The sequence below is a fragment of the Momordica charantia genome (genome assembly GCF_013281855.1).
Source record: "Momordica charantia cultivar OHB3-1 chromosome 10 unlocalized genomic scaffold, Mcharantia_2.0 BLBB01000010.1, whole genome shotgun sequence".
NCBI classification, from domain to species: Eukaryota; Viridiplantae; Streptophyta; class Magnoliopsida; order Cucurbitales; family Cucurbitaceae; genus Momordica; species Momordica charantia.
Window position 1 is genome coordinate 18,196,145 of NW_028275158.1, and position 23,391 is coordinate 18,219,535.

General features: G+C 32.8%; 1 protein-coding gene across 3 annotated transcripts; it reads left to right on the forward strand.

The window, feature by feature from the left end:
- Positions 1-11,984: 11,984 nt before the first annotated feature.
- Positions 11,985-22,510, forward strand: LOC111013398 (zinc ion binding protein). 3 transcript variants are annotated; one of them, XM_022287830.2, is made up of 8 exons: positions 11,985-12,180; positions 12,256-12,411; positions 12,883-12,982; positions 16,115-16,325; positions 20,828-21,101; positions 21,861-21,936; positions 22,036-22,082; positions 22,166-22,510. In XM_022287830.2, exons 2-8 carry the CDS (start codon positions 12,323-12,325, stop codon positions 22,347-22,349), a joined length of 981 nt encoding a protein of 326 aa, XP_022143522.1. In that variant the 5' UTR covers positions 11,985-12,180; positions 12,256-12,322; the 3' UTR covers positions 22,350-22,510. The 3 variants fall into 3 exon arrangements, with proteins under 3 accessions (XP_022143522.1, XP_022143523.1, XP_022143525.1); XM_022287831.2 differs by having other exon boundaries at positions 12,263-12,411; XM_022287833.2 differs by having other exon boundaries at positions 12,314-12,411.
- The last annotated feature ends 881 nt before the right edge of the window (positions 22,511-23,391 follow it).

The following is a 23,391-nucleotide window of genomic DNA, read 5'->3' on the forward strand; positions in this document are numbered from 1 at the left end:
AATTAATTTAATCACTTCATCAAATTTCATTAAGTTTAAAAATCTAAAATTATAGTTTTTTAAATGTTAAATTATTTTGTAGATAAGCGAAATATATTTTGATTAATACATTCTTGGATTTTGAGTCCTTTATAAATGAGATTTTAATTTTTTAATAAAAATAATATATATTTGTCAATAGTGTCTAAAAAACACAACTCTAATATTTTTTTTTATTAAGAATACTAAAGTACAAAATCAAATTGATAACATATATAATATTTATTATTATTATTATTTTAATTATTGAATACATACATGTTAGCCTCATCATCGGGCCCGAGGCCTAAAGGCCGGCCCAGGCCCAGCCCAAGTCCGATCCAAGCTCGATCCAAGGTCAACGTTTGACCGGCCCGGCCCAATCTAACTCTTTTATTAATTGGATTGGATATGGATATTCATTTTTTAATTTGAGCCGGCCCGTGAACCAGCTCATTTGAGCCGTATTTGGATTGGCCCGTAGGGCCGACCCAAAAGCTCGATCAAATATTTATTAATATTTATATTATATAATATTTATATATTTTTTATTATTTATTTATTATAAAAAATAAATTAGATATGGTAGGCTATGATCTGTTGTTTCTCCCTCTTAAAGGTACATATTAGGGACATACTCTACCACCTCCCAATATCTCATTTAAATCATTGTTTTGAAACATATTACGAGGAAACTCTCCAACTTCCCAAATTCAAAATTTAAAATTATTTTAAACATATCTAATATTTAGGTTGTAATTTTTTAAATTTTTTAATACAAAATTTTCTTATAAATATCAAACTTATTTTCTTTTTCTTCACTCAAATTCTAATTTTAATTCTCAATCTCAAATTCTCTCAAGTTCCAATTGAGAGTGTTTAAATTTTCAATTTCTCTTGTATTTTACCTCTTTTCATCTCAAATTTTTTTCAAATCTTCCAATATTCTGTTTCAAGTTAAAAAAAAAAAGATTTCATATCTTCGAGACTTGTTTGTTTAACTATTTCCTAAATCTTCTCTCATTTACAATATTTTTTTTAAATGACTCATAGCCATATTCATGAAAATAATCTTCCTCTCACCATTGCCAATGATGATGAAGTTGAATTTATTGAAGGTGTCGGCTCACAATCTCGAAGTACAGACGCTACTACTATAAGTGTAAGTGTTGAAGTTGTTCAACGAAATAAAGGTAAGAGAGTAGCATTTTCTATTTGGGAATATTTTGAAAAGGTAGAAAAAAAAGTTAGATAACGGAAAAATAGAATTGAGACCAAAGTGCAAAACTTGTGGTAATTTTTTTTTCAAAAGATGGTACTAGTCATCTTATTATGCACATGAGATCTTGTAGTTAAAAACACAATGTAGATATTGGAAAATACATGCAATTAGGTAAAGATCAATTAGGTAATTTAACTAATTTTTCTTATGATAAGGAATATGCTAGATCTGAATTAGTAGATAACATGATTAGAGCAGAACTCTCTTTTACTTTTATAGATAATCATGATTTTACTGATACTATTCAGAGATCGTTTAACCCACAATATGAAGGTTTTTCGGCTTCTATTGCAAAAAATTATGTTATGGAAAAATTTTTGGCTAAAAAAGGTGTTTTAAAAACTTATTTTTCTAATTTTAAGGGACGAATTTGTTTGACGTCTGATATGTGAACTTCTTGTCATCAACAGGGCTATCTTTGGAAATTATGCAAACAAATTATATCATTTAAAATGGTTGAGTCTCCTCATACTGGTTATATAATAGGAAATGCCATATTAGAATCTCTCAGAGAATGGAATATTGTTGATAAAATTTTATCTTTAACTCTAGATAATACTAGTAATAATGATATAGCTACTTCATTTTTAAGTCATTATTTGAAATAACCACTACGCATTAATTTTCGTATTCGTTGTTGTCCCCATGTTTTAAATTTAATTGTACAGGATGGTTTGTCGATTCTTTTTTATTCTATTTCAAAGTTAAGATCTTTAGTTCGTAATATTAATAGTTCTCAATTTAGACATGAATTATATTTTAAATGTTGTAAACAATTAAACAAAAAGAGAAGAAACAATAGAATTGATTTACCTCATAGATGGAATTCAACATTTGAAAGGTTGAAAGTGGCAATAGCATATAAATAAGTTTTAGATTTGTATTGTATTGAATTGCATAATAGTTCTCGTCATGTTAATATTGTATAACTTACTGAGCTTGATTGGAGATATGCATTAGTTGTTCGAGATTTTTTAAATGTTTTTGATACTTCGACAAAATATTTTTGTTCGGTATATTCTTCTAGTATTTGTCAAGTTATACCAAATTTACTTAATATTTGCTTTATGTTTAAGAATTATTCAAATGTAGACTTATTTAAATCTGTGATTGAAAAAATGAAAGAAAAGTTAAATAAATATTTTGATGATTTGCATATTACGTTTTTGCTTGGAATGTTTTTTGATCCTAGATATAAAAATCATTTTTTTGATACTTATTTAGATTTGTTGTTCGATAGTAATACTGATAAAATTAATGATACTATAAATTCATTTAATTCTAAATTATATGAGATATATGATTTTTATAAGAAAACGGTAAATAATTCTACTGCCACTATTGGTGCATCTTCTTCTTCATCTACATATTCAATAAATTTTGATAATTTCTCAACATCACATCCACGATACTTTTTAAAAAGAAGAAAATTGATTCTTCAAAAAATTTTGAAGCTCTTGATTTAAAAAATTATATGGATTTACCCACAATATCTATGAATACTATTGGACCTTTTAATATTTTGGATTGGTGGAAATTATATGAAAATACTTATCTCGTACTCTCTCTTATGGCACGGGATATAATAACAATTCCTACTTCAACTGTAGCATCAGAATAAGCTTTTAGTGCAGGTGGTCGAGTTATATCAGACACTAGAAGCAGCTTATCACCTTCAACCGTTGAAGCATTAATATGTCTAAAAGATTGGGGTCTAGCGGAGAAAAGAATGCACGAAGAAGAAAATATTAAAAAAGTGGCTGAAGAAATGGAAAAGTTGAAATCGTCGGTGTTGGAATTTAAGGACAATAGTTCTTCCAAAGAATGATTTTTTTTAATATTAGATTCCATTGTATTTATTTATTTTATTTGAGAAAATGCACATGATTAGCAAATGATTAGGTGCCAACCTAGTTGGATGTACATTGTAGTGATGCAATAATTCTCAAAACAAAATATAAATAAACAAATAATAAAAGCATCTATTATATTTTTTTTGTCATTTTTTTAGTTTTGTTTAGATAGATTTATATTAATAAAGTAAAAATATATAAATTTAATTTTTAAAAATAAAAAATATAATTTTTAAAAATAAAAAATATAATTTTTAAAAATAAAAAATATAATTTTTAAAAATAAGGTAACTTAAATTTATAAAATATGACCTAATAAAATTTATGAGTAAGATTATAAAAATAACAAAAAAATTACCAAAAATTATATAAAAACACATATTCTAGAATTTAAAAATAAAAAACTTAGTTTGGAAATTATTTAGTTTGCTGCCACAGTGGAGTTCATTTGCCAAAATATTCATCTGTTATATCATTTAAGTTGTATGTTGAATTTCCTATATCTACTAACCTTCATCCCCTTGATTTGTCTCTCTATTCATTTATCACATTAATTGTTGCTGGTTCATGTGTATCGTTCAAAACCACTTCGTTCGATCTCCCTCTCCACCAAATCAATTTGATTTTTTTTGGTTGAGAAGTGTGAACTTTGTATTCACAAAGAGGGAGAAAAACTATGAAAATTAAAAAACAAAAGACAAAAAAGAGAGAGAAAAAAGTGCCTCCAATGGGCCTACCAATGATATTGGATATGGAGGATTTATATTTGATTGGCAAATATGTGATATTTATATAAGGGGTAACAATAGATATAGCCATTTAAAATAGACAATTTCAAAATATGGCCAAACAACCTACACTTTTCAATAATGGCCAACGTAAAAGTAGGGAGGTCTATACTAATATTTCAAGGACAAAATTACCCTCCTCTAAAATAATTTTAAAATGAATTGTTATTTTTCCTTTAAGAGAATCCTAACTAACCATCTTTTTAGATAATTCGAATATTTTTAGAATCCTATTTATATTTTTGGATTCAAATAGTTTTCCAACCAATTTCAGAGATAATTATACTAACAAATCTAAGGAAAAAAAACAATATCTAATAAACATCAATAAACAAAATGTAAATAGAAATAATAACACTCGAGCTAGAACAAATGGATGAACAAATACAAAAAATATGGTGAACAAAGATACAAATACAACAAATACGGTGAACAAATAAACAAAAATAACAAATAAAAAATACGGTTAACAAATAAACAAAAACAACAAATAAAAAATATAGTGAATAAATAAACAAAAATACAATAAATATGGTGAAGAGAAGAACAAATACAACAACAAATATGGTGAAGAGAGATGTATTTTTGTGAACAATTAATACAAAAAATACAAAAATAAGGAGAGAGTAACAAATACATTGAATCAGATCAACTAAATAAATACAAATAGTGTGAAGAAATAAAATATATTTTTGTGAATAATTAATAAAAAAATATAAAACACTCTAACCTTAAACAAAAAATGATACACAAACTATGGAAACTCAAGATATGCCTCCATCTCCTTTACCCTCCACCATATATATCTAAGTTTATAATAATAGTGGTTGGAAAAAAAATTAAAATCAAGGAGAGATATGAAAGTTATAATATTTTGATTTTAAAACTAATAACCAAATATAAGGGTAAAAGTGTCAAATATCACATTTGTAAAACAGTTACAATAATGTAAATGAACATTTTTCATTATCAAAGATGATTTGGCCATTTTTCACTACCGGTAACAAATAGGGACATCTACTATAAATTCTTTTTATATAATGATGTGTAAAATCTTAATAGTAATATAAATATATATAATAATAATGACAATTATAGGATTAAATTTGTAATGGTAATTATTTAATATAATGATTTTTAATGTCAAAGTAATTAATTAGCCCGTTACAAACTTACAAATAATCTTAGGTTTTTGTTTATTTTTAGTTAAATTTAAGGAATTTAAAAATAAATTCTTAGTTATTTGTAATTCTAGGAGGCATATGGAAACTCACAATTAAAATTTAAATAAAAAAAAATTTAAGCGACTTATAGATATTGAATGTTAAATTTGATTTGCTTCTCCAAAGATATGGTATTTATAAAAATCTTAAAAGAGTTATATGTTTTATTTTAATAATAATGATAATTTATAAGAGTAAATTTGTAACTATAATTATTGAACATAATTATTTTTAATGTATTAATTAGTCAGTTACAAACTAACAAAGAATTTTAGTACGGGGATAAAGATTACCTACCTGAAAATAATATATTTGTAATTATGCGAAAATAAAAGGGTAAATATGGTATTAAAATGCTTTTCAAAGATCCTTGTTTTTTAATATAGTATATATAGATATATAATGGGAGCTTAGTCAATTTGGTGTAAATTTCTATTTGGGTAAAAAGTTTATAAACATAATAAATAAATAAAAGTTACTCTTGCATTCATATGATGTTATATGTCCTCCGTTTTCATTTTTCATTTTTTTCCTCCATTTTCATTTTTCATTTTTTTCCTCTTGTTGTGTCTATGTAATTTACTAACCTCTTCTATAATTATTGTATCCTATCTACTAACAACAATTTTTACAAAATACTTATAGTAGTTGATATTCAAGTATTATTTTTATTATTAAAAAAGATATTTATGGTATCCATATAAATAATGTTTTTATTTTAACCCAAAAACATGAATATAAAATCTTTTTATATTACATTTCGCTACAAGTATTCAATCTACGTAAAAGTATAAATAAAAACTAACTAATCAAATTATCCTTTGTCGATGATATTTTCTACAACTTTAATAGGACTCAACAAAAAATTTTCATATTCACTAATTGTATTGGGGTTTGAAAAACCTAAATAACTTAAATTTAAGCTAAGTTATATTGATTTGATCTAAATATTACACAATTTGTAATTATTTTCTTTTTATTTTGTGTTTTTGTTCTTTTCGTTCAGTAACATGAGATTTTGAACCTTAGACTAATTCATATTATATATGAGAAAATACCTATTTCATTTTTTCATAAATATTATTTAATAGATAAAATATTTGGTGGAGGAGTCATAATTTAATTCAGAATCCTAACAACAATGAAAAATATACTACAAAGAAAAAAAATTTTAAGAAAAAGCAAATAAATCAGAAAAGTAGTGCCACTTTAAGTGACCAGTAACAATGTTAATACTTTATTTTGGTGAACAATATTTTATATTGTTAATCTCTCATTTTGATCTAATTGTTCATCATAGAAACATTACTGAATCACTATTCCTATATTAAGAGGATTTGATCATTGGAAAATCAAAACCAGTAAAGAAAATTGGAAAAAGAAACCTCATACTTATCTTCCAACAAACAGTCCGGGCTGGACACTTTCCATCTGTTGATGCTTGGATTTTGGTGGATCGATTCACTCCACTCCGTGCACCAAACTCAAATATTACTAGATCGGATACCTGCAAAACCGAACAAACCTAACCCGGTGTGACTTTCGTCACACTGACTCCGATGCCTAAGTTAGCTATAGGAGAAATCACTAAACAAGTAAGGCACTTGAAAGTGTAGTTTTTGCTTACCTTCAAGGGGTGACCCCCTCCCTATTTATAGTCGATTTGCCCTCTAGGCTTCACAAGATGCCAACCCTAGGTTTGACAGTTGTGGGCTTATGGGCCGAGATGCCTCAATCATCAGTAGAGAAACAGGGACAGGGCTTGACTTTGGGGCCCGAACACCATATATTTGGAATGGGGACTGAGAGGGAGAAAGGAAAGCACCGAGGACCTTTTCTACCTAAGATCGAGAAGGGATCGGCTCTCCGATGGGCCGACCTCCGTGCTTTGGGCCGACTGTCTATCAGTGGTCCTGGTTGTTTTTCTTCTGATGTAGTTCAATCCTTTACCATCATACGAACCGTATTGCTCCACATAACAGTAGCCCCCACTCTCAAAACTGAAGATGAAGTTTATGATCATGTTAAGATTCATGTTTTGAGAGTACTCGCTACCCGTGGTTGTTACTTATAAGAGCGTAGACTATCCCTACAGACCAACATAAGTCCTTCCAACATGTTTTGTCCTCGCTCACATGCTTCCTAGTAAAGCAACAAGGAGGTCACCTGTCAAGCACGCTTAACTTTGGAGTTCTTACGATTAAGTTACCGAAAAGGAAAGTGCACTTTGGTAGTATAGGTAGTAATTATTATTTCTTTTAAGCTTTCTTAATCATACTTTCTATGGTCTCAGGATCCCTCTCATTCGTATGTGGTATTGATTCATTCTAGTCGAACGTTACAAGTTCACATGTGTCATTAGCTGTTGAATTCTTAGTTGACGCTAAGGTTCCTAACTCACTGAGCTTTTACAAAAAAACTTTTGTATCCAGTTTTTGGATTTAAAAGCTTGGTTTTTGCTACTGGTTGTGCATCGATGTTGTCTCATGAATTGGAAGTCTTTTCGATTTTCATGTTTTGTCAAATTGTCTAGTTATGATCAAGTCTCTAGGGCCTGGTTTCTTACCCATCTGGTTTTCACCATTCATTTTCGGCTTTGGGATCTAACTTTAGCAAAGCTAGTGTCGAAGTCTTTGGATTTCCAACCTGTTTGGCATTCGCCTAATGGTTTTATTTCCTGACCCTATTCGTATGCTTTTGTTTTGACCATGCTGAGCCTTTTCTGGCCTGCTTCTTGGTCTGTCCCTTTCTGAGGTTCTTAACCAGTGTAGATATTTACCAGTGTAAACATTTACGCACAACACCCCCTACGTGAGAAATTTGTTTTCACATAAACATAAGAGCTCAAGTATCATGTTAAATGACATAAACTTTATTAAAACGAAAATTGTTCAGGTACAATAAAATAACCAGTCGTTTGATATAAACGAGTGCAAAAGTGCTCATAAAATAAATGGAATGTGTCACCAAGCTAGAGGTAGTATATTTTGAGGTACTGGGCATGTCATGGATGAAGTAGGGTTCTTCCACGTGAATCTTCTAGGGGTGCACATAGAAACCGACGAAACCGAAAAAAATAGAAAACCGAAACCGAAACCGAACCGATTTTTCGATTTATTTAACTTCCGGTTCGGTTCGGTTTCTTAATTTGTCAAAATTGAAATATTCGGTTCGGTTTCAGTTTGGAGTTAAAAATGAAATCCCAAACCGAACCGAACCGAACCGTATCATATATATATATATATATATATATATACTATATTAAAAAGGTAGGATGTAGAAAAACATTTTTGGACACTTTTACCCTTTACTAAATTTACAAATTATGCCATTAATATATTATTACAAATATTAAATTAATTATTAATTATTAATGATCAATACTATAAATGCATGGAATATAAAAGGTTAGAATGCAAAAAGTTTTCCAACAACATAAAATTAATTTTTTCTTTAATTAAAATTCATACTAGAATTTCAAAGAGTTTTAGAATTTGAAAAGCTTTTGTAACGTTTTATCCTCTACTACTATAAAAATAGGTTTTCTTCTACATGTTTTTCACAAGTTTCAATACTTTTTTATTCTTAGTTCCTTGAAACATCTCTCAAAGATGATTCAATCTTGAAAACATCTCGAGATATTTGTGACATATTCATCAAGTTGCAAGAGAGACATATGTTGAATCTACATATCTCGAATACTAGGTTTGTAACATTACCATTCCACAATTTTACAAAGTTGAATAATAGTATATGTCAAGCAATCTTCAAGAATGAACATATTTACTCTAAAAGATGAGTGTATAGTGAGTACTTGGATTTTTTTTGTTACTATTGTTATTTTTCTAATTAGTGTGTTTTTTATTTGGAATATTTCTTTTTTTAACAATTTTATTTAGTTTAGGATTTGGACTTTTTTTTTTACTAATGTTTTTTATTGTTTAGTGTATTTTTTTTAGCAATTTTATTTAGAATATTTGTTTGAAATATAGATAATTACAAGCTCATGTTCTTATTGTTGAAAAAAAAACAATCATAGAAGTCAGTATATAAAAAAATGTTTAATTAATAAATTAATTATAAACAATAATTTGTATAGAATCGTAAAAGGTGGAATATAAAACTTTTGGTCATTTTATTTTCTAATAATATAATTTGAAGAATTTTTCTTTAATAATTTTAATTATAATATAAAATTAAATCAATAAAATAATTTAGTTTTAGTTAAAAAAATTCAACATATACAACAAAACGTCAGCCCTAAACAAATATTTAATAAACAAACAAAATATTAAAAAAAATAAAATAAAGGACCCATATTAGGTTGAAATAATTTAAAAATAAAAATATTAAAATACCTATTTACTTTTTTATTAATATATAATTTTTTCCTTTACTTTTAATTTATTTATTTACAAAATATATCATTAACAATTAACTATAATAGTATATTTTAAAAATAATTATAAATAGTACATTTTATTATTATTTTTTAAAATAATTATATTTAAAATATTTTACGTGAAATTATATAAAATTTAAGTTACCTTATAATTAAAAAAAATTTATTCGTCCTGGTAATGCACTAGTATATATATATTCCTTATGTAAACATAAAACATTTATTATATTATTTATTATTTAATATCCCATAAAATCAAACATTTATGAAGGCATTTATTATTCTTGATTGGTGTGAAACCTTTTCCTTTCCCCATTTTTGTTTCCCAAAGCAACCTTCCTATTCCAAACCCTAATTCTAATTATTACATTTCTCTTTCCTCTACCTTCTGGTGCCTCTCTCTTGCTCCCTTATTCATTTTTCACTATTTTTCTTTCTTCATTCTTCTTCCTCCTCTCTTCTTCTTCTCCTTCCTTTCTTTCTTCATTTCTTCTTCTCCTTATTTTATTTCTTCTTCGTTCTTCTTCTTCATTCTACTTCTCCTTTCTTCTTCTTCCCGCCGACCGTTCCCGCCAATCAATACCGTTTTTTCTTCTTGTAGATGACGCTACCGCAAACTGCTGAAAACATTTTCTCCTGTCGTATGCCGCTGAAAAAATGACCACAGATCTTCGTCACTGTAAATAACACCGTTGCCCTAGTATTTTTTCTATTTATGCGGCATGTATGTGAAACTGCAAACCGAACCGATTAAACCGTCGGTTTGCAGTTTGGTTTGATGCGGTTTCTACACTCACTTCGGTTCGACGCGGTTTTCATTTATTCATTTTTTAAAAATCGGTTTTGGTTTCGGTTTGGCTCTCAAATTGAACCAAACCGAACTGTGAACACCCCTAGAATCTTCCAAGGCATAGGTGCCTACCCGAACCACTTTAGTGACTTTGTATAGGCCCTCCCATGTCGGCCCGTGAATCCCGCTGGTCGGGTCTTTGGTATTAAGTATGACTTTCCTTAGGATAAAATTGCCTTCTTTGAAGTTACGCTTCTTAACCTTTGAGTCGTAATATCGAGTGATCCGATTTTTGTACTCGACCGTTCATAGTCGTGCTACTTCTCGATGTTCTTCTAGTAGATCGAGGTTAAGCTGTATAGGCTTGTCATTTTCAGGTAGACTGAATTGTTCTACCCTTGGGGAAGGAAGATCGATTTCCACTGCCACTACTACCTCAGAACCAAACGATAATGAGAATGGGGTCTTGCCAGTTTTAGGCTACTATTATGTTTGTTAATGGTTCTGGCGGCTGCCTAGAAACTGTTGCAAACCGTTGATATTTGTCGCACTTTTGCAAACCGCTGACATTTGTCGCACTTTCTCGTAAATTGTGTTGCATCGCTTAGCAGTAAAGTGGAAGTTGTTTGTAAACTTACAAATAATTGATTATGTTCTCCTTACATACATGGAACACCATCAATTATGTTCTCCTTCTATATGTCTGGTTCAAAATCTCATTTAGTCAGTCTCGTTCTACTTCTTCAATCGGTAATAAAATACAATAATCTTAATAAATTTAGAAAAAACTAAATAAAAGAATAACTTTATACTCACCATATTATTCTCTTTTGTGCCAAGTACCCATGGTGGGAAATTAGCCATCCTCATTTCTCTCGTCTCCATCTTAGCAATTCCATTAGCCAAAAAAACGTAACAGAGTAGCTCAGCAAAAATCCGTGTTAACAAAAATTTTGAATTATAATATTTATATATATTTTTTTATTGGATGAAATTTGAATAGATAACTGTTTTATTTTATTTTATTGATGATGATTATAAAAACTAAATTTGTAACAGATTAGCAATTTTGAAACCATGCACAAAGAAAGTTCAATAGTGGTCAAACCGAGCATAGTTCAAGTGGTTAAAACACCTATCTCTGACCAAAAGGTTATGAGCTCGAATCCTCACTCGACATGTTGTACTAAAAAAAACAGAAAGTTCAATAGTGGGTTGTTCAAAATGCTTGCTTTTTAATATAGATAAAGAATAAAATAGAGGATTTTATATCCTCAACTTTGGTTCGTTTCAAGCTCGAATTTGTGTCTCAGGTGATTTGGCACATCAAGAAGGAAGAATAAAGAAAAGAGATATGAGTTCTGAGGTTTACCCTGAAATTTGGAACTAGTTCCGTAAGGAGGAAGAAAGTAGATGACTAGAAAACACGGACATTTATTTTTGGTGGAGTCTTTGTGTCGGACACGGATACGCCCGGACACACGTGTCAGACAAGCATTTTGGCATATCTGAATTAAAAAAAAAAAAAAAAGGGACACGGGCTGTACAAATTTGTGGGTTTTCTGGGCCGAAATAAAAAGGCCCAATGGCCATCAGTAATTAAAAAAAACCAAATAAATGATAAAAACTTAATAACAAAAACACACCACCGCTCTCCCACGAAGCCGACGCCGCTGCACGCGTTCTTCGCCGCCACCGCCGCACGCCCTTGCCGCCGCCGACGCCGCTGCTCACCCTTGCCGCTGCTCGCCCTTGCCGCCGCTGCTCTGCCGCCGCCGACGCCGGCGCTCGCCCCTGCCTCTGTTTTTCAATTTTTTTTCTTAGGTAAACTCTCCTGCCTCTGTTTTTCTTTTTTTTTTTTCTTAGTTAAACTCTAATAAAAACAATATCTGTTCCAAGTTTTTAGGAATTGACGCCATGTCTTGTCGTGTCTCGTATCCGTGTCCGTGCTTCTTAGGTAGACAGTATGGATGCTGAAGCTAAGAGAAAGGCACTGTTTCGTTCTAAATTGAACGCTCAGAAGAAGGACAAGCGCATCGATTCTCCTCTCGTCAGGTAAATCTCTGTGATTATTGAGCTTCAAGGTCCTAAATGGATTTCCCTATTCCATTTTGTCCTTATATTTTTCTATTTCGGGCTTTGCTTTGTGTATTGTAGTAGACCATTTGGTTATTCACAGGAAGAAGTTATCTAATTGGAAGTTTTCTCTGATGGAAATGGAATATACAGTTCTTACATTAATCTTACATTTAGCATAGTATGAAGTTTTCCATGTAGTTTTCTTTCTACCTTGGTAAATTGTTCGGTTGTTCTTCCATTTTTGTAGTGTCCATCATTTTCTCTATTTTCTTTATTGAAGGGTGTCATAGAAATGTACGACAATGGCACTTGACACATAACTCCAGCTATAATCTAACCAGCCCATAATGGAGAAGATTATGCGGTTTCTTTAGTTGTTTTTCATATTGAGAAGTTTTATGAGTATAAGATTTCACTATTTAATCTGAGTTATTTTAACTTGAACAGGTATAATGAACTGGACCAACCTGTCTGTAGGGTTTGTGATATTGTCTTGAAATCAGAGGCGTACTGGGATGCACATCAGTCTTCTCGTAGACATCATGAGGTGATGTTTTGAAATCTTATTAAGAGATAAGGTTTTACTGGAATGCACATTGGTTTTTCTACATTGAAAAAGATAAGTGTCTACTGCTTGTAAAATGCATACACAATGTTGAAGCGATAACTATTTTTTTAGGATTCTAACGATGAACGATTGGATATTTAGTTACTGAAGTCAATGAATGATTATTTTAGCTACTTCTAGGTTTTCTCAATATAGGAAACAAAGAAACATATAAAAAACCAATACAAAAAGGGGGAGATGAGGGGTCTTCACAAGGACAATGTGCTACAAAAAGGATTTCTAGTCAACAGACATGCATAAGCTCATAATTTTAAAAATATTTTTTAGAGAGATCACCAAATGGAGAAATGTCTAGCTAGGTCCAAAAACTCGTAAGGAAAGATTCAATCCCTTTCACATGGCCCTTGGATTTATCCCGCACCACACTCTCCAAAGGATAGCCATCATACATTAGACCAAATAACTCTAGATTGCCCGTCGAACGGAGATTCTGTCATGAGCTGGATGAACATAGGCTACTTCGGAGAAGCACCAGCTTGTGCCAAAGATGCTAAAAAGCTTAGACCAACGAACAACAACAATAGGACATTCGAAGAAAAAGATGAAAATGATTCTCTAAATGTCTTTTGGACATGATGCACCAACTAGGGGAGGTTGAATAATTTGGCAACTTATTTTTGTATTCTATCCTATGTATTCTGCTTTTCTCGAATAAAAACACAAAATAAAACTTTCACCTCTCTAGGAACCTTTGCCTTCCAAATAGTTCTGAGTGGGAAGAGTCAAAAGGCGGCTGTAAGGTTGGTAATAAGATAGCTCATAGGGATAGCAAAACTTTGGAGAAGAATAATGGGACTTTCTTTGGGAATGGGTCGATGAAGGAAGGGGGCTCATATAGTCAAATGGGAGTTGGGGAGTTGGTGAGTAAGCCTTTGGAGAGGGAGGATAGGAATTGGAAACTAGAGATTGCGTAATGAAGCCTTGTTGGTAAAATGGTTATGACGCTTCCCGAGGGAGTCAAATTCTTTGTGGCATAGGATAATAGTGAGCAAGTGTGGTCCGCATCTCTAGTTAAATGGGTGGCCGGTGGGGGTTCTAAAGGTACTACCATAAATTCGCAGGTAGCCATCTCTATGGATTCCCTTGTTTTTGTTCATTTGTTCGTTGTTTGGTGGGGGATGGGAATGATACTTATTTTTGGGAGTATAGGTGTCTTGGGGATCATCCCTTCTGTTCCTTATTCCCTCACCTTTACCACCTTTCTTTCATGAGGGGTCGATCAGTGACGTCAATCCTGCCTTTTCTAGGAACAACTCTTCTTTGATTCTTGGTTTCCGTTGTCCTTTGTCCAATAAGGAGATGGTGGATTTCATGGCTTTGTTAGCCTTGTTGTTAATTCGAGGAGGGATTCTCGTCTTTGGTCCCTTAATCTTCTAGAAGGGTTTTCCTGCAAATCCTTCTTGTATCTGGTGGACCCCATCCTGCTCTATTTTTCCTTTGATGGAAGGTTAAGATTCCAAAGAAGATTTAGATTTTTTGCTTGGAAGGTCTTACATGCAAGGTTAATACTTTGGAACGCATGTTGAGGTGCTATTCTGTTATGAGCGGCCCCAATGCTATATTCTTTGTAGGGTGTTGTTGAGGATCTCGATCATCTCCTCTGGTCTTGCCAATTTTCTTCGCCCGTCTTAGATTATTTGTTTCAGGCTTTCGAGGTTCACTTTGCTCCTACTCGTGCTAGAGAGTTTAGTTTGATGTTGGAGGAGGTTCTTCATCACCCTTTGTTTAGAGACAGGGGTTTGTTTTTTTTTTTTTTTTTTGTGATATCAGTTAATGTTCGGGCCAGCTTACGCGTACCTTGACTAATCTCACGGGACAACTGCCTAACCCTACTACATTTGGTTGCCAAGGTAACTCGAGACAAGGGGTTAGGTTTTTATGACAGGGAGGATTCTTAGCTTTTATATGGGGCTTGTGGGCGGAGAGAAATAGCAGAATTTTTGGAGGGGTTGAGAGATCTTTGGGGGGGGGGGGGGGGCGGGACACATTTGGGCTCTTGCTCGATTTCATGTTTCCCTTTGGGTTTCAATGTCCAAAGCCTTTTGTAATTACTCATTAAGTTTGGTAAGGCTATATTGGAGCCCCTTTTTTTAGTTTGGTTCCTATTTGTTGGACTATTTTATTTTTACATGTCCTGTATTATTTCATTCTTTTAAAATTTGGTCTTTATTCAACAAAAGAAAAAAAAGATAGCCCATAGAGAAGTGAAGGGTTCATTGTTTAGAATCCTTTCAATGCTAGAACGGTGAGTGTTGGTGCATGGAGTTTAACATAGAGATCCAATTCTCATCCTTTTATACGAGTTCTTCTGAATGTAGATTCCACTCAATGGATTTCTCTAAACCAGGATTGCTTGACAAGAAATCCTTTTGAGTTAGTCACATTATAAAGTGTAAAAAAAAAAAAAAAAAAATCTAATGGGAGACCTTTTGAGCCACTATTATTCCAAAAGATAATTTTATCATCTTTGCAAATGCACGCCTTTAGTTTATCCATTGAAAAAGAAAATCTCTTTTTGGGAGGACCAGTTACTCGCAATGAATTCTATTACCTATCTCAATTAAAGTTGGTTTTTTTATCAAAAAGTAAAAATTTATGCTCACAATTATAATAGATGCTGATGTGAAGTGTTTCAACGTCCAATTATTAGCCCCCTTATTGCCTGAGATGAATGTTTCCTTGTCAAGACAGCGGTAACATTGTGTATCGATTTAGTTTTCCAGAAAAAGTTTCTACCTTTTTAAAATCACAATGAATTTATACGTCAGTAGTTTCCTTGCATAATTTATTGATGGTGGAATATTGCCCCTCTACGGCTCTACCATGGACTATAGTTTCGGTACTGTTTGAAATATACGCGAGTTGCTTTCTTTACTTGTTTATTCATTTTTATTTATTTATATATTGGGTACCTTGTTTCCACTTGTCTGTTTCTACATCTCTACTTGCTCTGCTCTTGTTAGACAAATAAAGCCTTCAATCCTAATCCAACCAAATTTGAGCTGACTGCTGGTTCATTTATTACTGATGGGATGTTATTGTAAATAACAGGCAATAGATAATCTCAAAGCTAATGTAGCAGGAAGATCTGGGGCTAACAATACTAAAGCTGAGGCCCCTGTTGAACTCCCTAAAAGCAGACCAACAGAGTTGAGAGAGCAGAAAGCAACTACTGGAACATCGAAAGAGTTACCAAAACCTCAGTCATCGTCTGTGCTTCCTCCAGATTTCTTTGATAGCAATGCCAAACGGCTTAAAACTGGTAAGGAAATATGCATGCACAGGATACTTACAATACATTTATGCCTGCGTATAGATAATGTCTAGGAAGCATGGGCACTCTACTTTTCGTAGAGTGTTAGTGTTGGACACAGACATGCCCCGACACATGCCCGGCACATGTCCATGTGAAAAAAGAGTGTCCTATTATTCAATTATTTTTAATTTTTTGACACACTGGTGACACATTAAGGATAGGCCTGGGACACTTTTTTTTATTAATAAAAATAAAAATTAGGCCCATCTCTAGATTAAAACGTCCACTACCCATTGGAAAATTAAGGTAATAAAGAAGCTCACTTTGAAAAGAAACCTAAAGTAAATATATTAAGAAGAAAAACACTTGTTTGATTTTAATTTCAAATTTATTTTGTAAACCTTAATATTTAATGGATATTGTCGGTTACCTCTAACCGTTAGTATTGTTCAAATTTAGATATTAAGAGCTTAGTCATGGGGCCCTAAATACTCATGATAGGGTTTAGAGGAAACACCCCCACATGGCCCTTTCCCCAAATTGTTGTCACCTATGTTTTGAGGCATCAGAGACACAAGGCCACCTTTTCATCCACTGTGCATATGCCACTCGTTTTTGGAACCGTATTCTTATGGATTTTGGTTGGAAAATAGTTCTACACACTAGACCTCCCATTTTCCTTGATTGCCTCCTAACGGGACACCCTTTCCAAAAGGCCAAAGCTACCCTATGGGTTCTGATAGTTCGGGCTTACCTATGGAGTTTATGGCTGGAAAGAAATGATAGGGTCTTCAACGATAAATCACTCTTTTGATAGTTTTTTTGATAGATTTTTGCTATTAGCTCTTGGTTGGTGTAAAAGCTTCTACACCCCCTTTAACAACTACTCTCTTAATGACCTTATTACAAGTTGGAAGGTTTTCTTGTAATTGCCGTTGCGGCCTTTTGTATATTCCATACCATCAATGAAATATTTGTTTCATATAAAAAAAATATATATATTAAATTTGTTTTTTCACCATTCAATATAAAACATGTCAAAATAAACGCTCACATATATAACTGACGTGTCTCAAATGTGTTATGTCCTACAATTTTAGAAACTGACGTATTGTTGTGTCTGTTTCATGTCTTAATATAATTGAAATTAGAATGTGGCTTGTATTAAAGAAATTTGTGTGGTTTTGTATAAATATTATTTGATTCTATGATATAATTTATCAGAGAAGATCTCTTTACCAAGGTTTCTAGAGTATATTTGAAATTGGAAGGATGTAGGTATGAATATTTGAAATTAGAAGGATGCAAAACTATATATATATATATATATATATATATGAAAAGTTCGGTTTCTCATCAAATTTTTTTTTTTAGAAATTAGAATGATGCATGGATTAAAGAAAAGCACTTGTTTGGTTCTAATTTCGTAAACACACACCTATGATGCATGTATAATATGTGTGGTCGTGTATAAATGTTATTTGTACGAACAAGTACAGTCTATAGATATATTTTTATGTATAAACATGACCATATTGGTGTCACTATTATTATCATGGTTCAAAATCAAACTTAGCTGAGGTGGATCGAACTCAACATGTAATGTGATGGGAAACATTGTAAGATAACATATTTTGAAAATGAGTTGCTCTGTCATTACTTGGACTGTAGAGGGTGGGTGAGATGGAAACAAATTGGTTTTTGAATCAGGTGACATGGTTAAGTCATTACCAAGGAAAGAAAGTGATGACTTCTAAACTCCATTTCATTCTTTAGTGATATTAGCTTTCTATGGGAGTTGTAATTTTGTAACATAATTAGCCTTCTTTTTCTTTCTTTATATATTTTTATATTTTTTTAGTATAACATGTGAGGGTGGGGATTCGAACTCACGATGTTTTGGTCGTAGATAGATGCCTTAACCAGTTGAACTATGCTCCGATTGACGATATAGTAAAAAGTTAGTATATAATAGAAGAAAACCTCAAGGTTACAACATAAAGTACTTCAAAATATCCAGGAAAGCTGCTGATCTCATAAGCAAAAGCTTGATTTTCTATGGGAGGGACCAAGTACAAGTGGAAAGCCTCACCTCATCAATTGGACATGCACCCAGCTTCCAATACTTGAAGGAGGTCTCGGTGTAGGGAACATCAAACACAGGAACCAAGCATTACTATCCAAATGGATTTGGAGATACATTATCGAGCCAAACCAATTGTGGAGGAAGCTCATCTCAGCAAAATACACAAGTTCCTTCTCGGATACTTGGCCAACCATTCGTTTTAATACTTATAAAGGACCATGGACTGGAATCATTCAACAAACCAGCATTATTAAAAATTATGCAATCTGCAGAGTGGGGGAAAATAGTCAAATCAGTTTCTGGCGTGACAGGTGGCTCACGCAAGGAACTGTGGACAGTCTCTTCCCGAACCTATTTGCCATATCGTCAAACAAAGAGGCCACTGTTATAGATTTATGATCGAAAACTACATCCTCCTGGGATTATAGATTCCACAGCCCCTTTAAGGATGAGGAGATTACCGATTGATTGCGCCTTTCCCACATCCTAAATGAGAACACCCCCACCTCCCTAGATGATCGCTTTACTTGGCCCCTAGAAGCAACTAGATCCATCTCCACCAAATCGGCTTACAGTGTCCTCACTACCAATGGCTCCCAAGTGGCCTCCACCCTCTTCCCTCGCATTTGGCAAGGAAAATGCCCTAGGAAAGTAAAATTCTTCTTCTGGGAGCTTAGTCATGGGGCGATAAACACCCATGACAGGGTGTAGAGAAAGCTCCCACACATAGCTCTCTCTCTTTAAATTGCTGTCACTTTTGTTATGGGGCTCTAGAGACTCAGGGTCATCCATTCATTGTGCATTCACTACATGATTTTGGAACCATTTCCTCATTGCGTCCGGGTGGAAGACTGCTATACACAACAAACCTCTGCCTTGATCAACTATTGGCGGGACATCATTCAAGAAGGAAAGAGCAACTCTTTGGATTCAGTTTGTTAGGGCCTTCCTTTGGAGTTTATGGTTGGAAAGGAACACTAGGGTCTTTAACGAAAAAACCCTTCCTTTTGACATCTTTTTTGATAGAGTTATTTTTCTAGCTCTCGGTTGGTGTAAATGTTTTTATTCCCCTTTCAATAGCTATTCACTAAATGACCTAATTACAAGTTGGAAGGCTTTCTTGTAATTGTCCTTGTGACCTTTTGTATATTTCATATCATCAATGAAATATTTGTTTCTCATAAAAAAAAAAAAATGCCCCTTCGTTCAAGTGAGGCAACCATCCTAAACCAATAGCCAGAACCTCCCAAATACAATCACACATTCCCAATTTCAATGAAGCTCTTACAGCCCAGACAAAATCTCAATTAAAGGATGGCCATGAGAATCTTTATCTAATGAGACCTTTCCTCATAACCGAACCTAAAAAATGCAAGTTCTAAACACATGTAATACCACATTCAAAATCATTCACTTTCCAAATGGCATAACACGCTTTGGGCATCAGTCTCAAAAGACTTCTGTCTTCAATAATTAACACGCTTTGGGCATCAGTCTTAAAAGACTTCTATAATTACTTGTTATACGTGATTCTTTTGGATGATAAAAGAAAAAAAAATGACACAACCTCGCACTGCCAAGGGCTAAGCACCCAAGATGGACATCTACACTGATTTTTTTATGTTGTGTTTATACCTTCAATAATAATTACTAGTTGAACGTGCAAATATTTTTACTCTTTTAGGCAACAACCTTTCCAGATTGTGGAACAAAAACTTTAATTTTTTTTTTCAATAAGAAAAAGATTTATTAAAAAATGAGGAGAGAGAAACCACCTAGGGGGTGGGGGATGTGCAGACCCGTGCCCAAGAGCTAAACTAGAAGAAACCTACAAAAGAAGAGTCTTCCAGTTATAAATATTTATTCTAATTAGTGCCTTTATCAATCAGACTACTACTAAAGAGATTTAACAAAGAATTTTCCATCTGGCTTCGACTGCCAAACTCTCTTATCATTCCCCATATTTTGTAGCTGATTTTTGGTAAGTCTAAAATCGCTCACAATTCACTTTCCTTTTTTCTTTACATATTTTGTAAGAATATTCCAACTATGTCCTCAAGTCCCAAACATCACTTACTAGTGTGAATTTTGGCTCCACCACCCAATAAAATCTTTGAAACTTGACCACCAATGGTAAATCTCTTGATAATCTTTGTTGCATTGCGGATGGTGGCATTAGGCTCAGGGAGATTTTATATTGTAGTTTATTTTGTGTCCTCGTGTATATTTTTTAGCTTTGCCTAATCACTAACTTGTGAGATGTTTCATCGTTGAAATTTGTTCCAACTTCCACTTTGTGTATGATGATATGCATGAGATCCTATTTTAGTGCTAGTTTTTTATTTGCCTTTGGAGTCGGTGTGCATTCAAGGTATATTGATCTCTCTTTTCAACCTTTCACATTTAACTTGTGACATTCCAGGAAAGGATTCTAACAAGTTCGTTGAGCCTGATTCACGAAGTGGAGTAGCAAGTTCTGGTGTTCCAATGAAGCCATTAAATATAGATGGATCATCTAGTGGTAGCATTGGAAAGTCAGAGGTGATCCCAACGGCCAATGACCTTAGTCAGAAATCTTCTGTGAACCCTGGTTCAGAGGGGAAGCAAATAAAGGGAGCTCTGCCTGAAGGTTTCTTTGATGATAAGGAGGCTGATTTGCGTGCACACGGCATAAAACTTGTTAAGCCTGATGTCAAGTAGGTTCTTCCCACTTGTTATGAATGCATCTTCAAACTTATTATGATTAGATCGGTATCTCAAGTTCTTGTTATCCTTTTATTATATCTAATAATACTCTTATGTCTCCATGCTAAGGCAGGTGTTTGTATATATTTATCCTGTAACTATTATATTTGATTTTATTTCTCAATTTGTTCCTTCCAACCAGAGAGAATATTGAGAAATAGAATACTTATAATTGGATTTGTCGTAAGAAATCCCATATCTTGCTTCTATTTGACATTCTCTGGCGTTTGCTCTAATTCTGCATTTTCCAACGTCCTACTATTTCTATATTTTAAGTACACCTATCAATTTTTTAGAAAGATTCTGAGGCAGCTAAGTAATTATAACATTTATTTTCTTCAATAGTGCTATGGAGTCTCTGACCGTTGGTTGTGCCACTTAATATTATAGGCTAGGTTGCAACCCATTTAATTTTTGTTTTTCCATAAATCTATGTATGGACCTCTATTCAACAATGTTCTTTACTTGATTTATTGAGGCCATCCACAAAATATACGCTAGAAATAGCTAGAAAAGTTTGTGATTAGAACTCCAAACGGGGTTCTGTTTGTTGGTTGCGTGCAAGGAATGAGCTTACCAAATCCATGGAAAAAATAAGCAACTTTCTTGTTCTTCAGAAATTTATTGTTGTTGTGCAATGCTCTTCTACTCTTTTATAGCTTATGGCATTGGATTCCATATGACCTTGACTGTATGTACATCATTATCAGAGATGAATACAAGGAATTTGAGAAGTTGATCCAAGAAGATTTGCAAGTGGTCGATGACCGTTTCGAAGAGGAGGAGGTAACACCCGATTTATATCCTTTTTGCTTCTCCATCAGAAAGTTTATTAATTGTATTGACTCAAAGTTACGGTACATTTTGTTGCGTGATGCACTACAGATCGATGCAGCCGAAATGATAGAGGAAGCTGAAACCTTAGAGCAAAAGTAAGTGAAACACTGCAATTCTCTCGTCTTTCTCCCTAATATACGTTATTGATTTTGCCAACTTTCTGGGTTTCTGTTGACAGGGCCTACAGGGAGAGAGTGGAATCGTTGAAGAGGAAGAAAGTGGAGTTGAAGACAAAAAGATCAGCAGAACAAAGTAGAGCCACACTCGAAATTCCTACCAAAGAGTCTAGCCACGATGACTCTTCGAGCGATGATGACAGTGACACAAATTATACAGTTGATTGGAGAGCTCAACACTTGTGATAAGTCAATACTATAATTTTTTCATATCATTCAAGTTGTGATGAAGATGAAAAAAGAGACAAATGTGATAATGTAGATGTGTAAGCACAATTTGTAGCTTGGGAATGAGTGTTAAACTCTTGCATATTGGAGGAAGGATTAATGCTGGAAATTTTGTTTTAGGAGTTGCCTCTTCTTTTGGTATTTTGAATGGGAGGGATTTTGAGATTGTCAGAAATTACGTATAGGTCTTAGTGCAGTCTAGTTAACAAGGATTTGGGGTCTTTTGGTCATATTGGTTTAGAAGCCTCAAGTTCGAACTTTTTGGTCGAATGAATACCAAAATTTTTTTATGTCTCTCAGGTCCGAGTCTTGGGATGGGTGTGGGAGTCCCAGGATATGGGAGAGCAAAGTCCAATCCCGGTTAAAAAAAAAAAAAAAGACAGGATATGTTAGTACTTAGGTCCCGTTTACTTACTCTCAATCGTAATGAAAATTAATCGTAATGAGATCAATGGAATGAGAATGTTATTCTATTGATGTTGTTCACTTGAACATATCTGGAATCAGAATCAGAATCATAAATCAATTCATGGTGTTTACTTCCATCCGTAATCGTAGTCAGACATATGTTGATTATCAAAATATCCTTATATATTTATAACTAATATAAAATTACATTAATTAAAAAGGATGGTATGAGATTTTTTATATTGAAAAAAATAATTAATTATAATAATTTTTAGATCTACTTATATTATTTTAATTAATAGTAATAAATTATATATTTTGTATTTAAGTCAAAAAAAAAATTTCACACTTTATTTGATATTATTATTACATTATTTATTATAATAAACTTTCTTTTACCAATTCAATCTAAAATTAAATAATTTTATAATACAAAAAATCGTGAGTCTACGTGAGAGAGAAAAAGGTATTGGTTGTCAAATTACAAAAAAAAATGTATTGTGGATCTCACAGATTCAGGAATTTAAATGGGATTACAGCGGTATTTTTTTTTGAGCGATTCTAAAATTTGGGGTGGGTCCCACGTTTTATT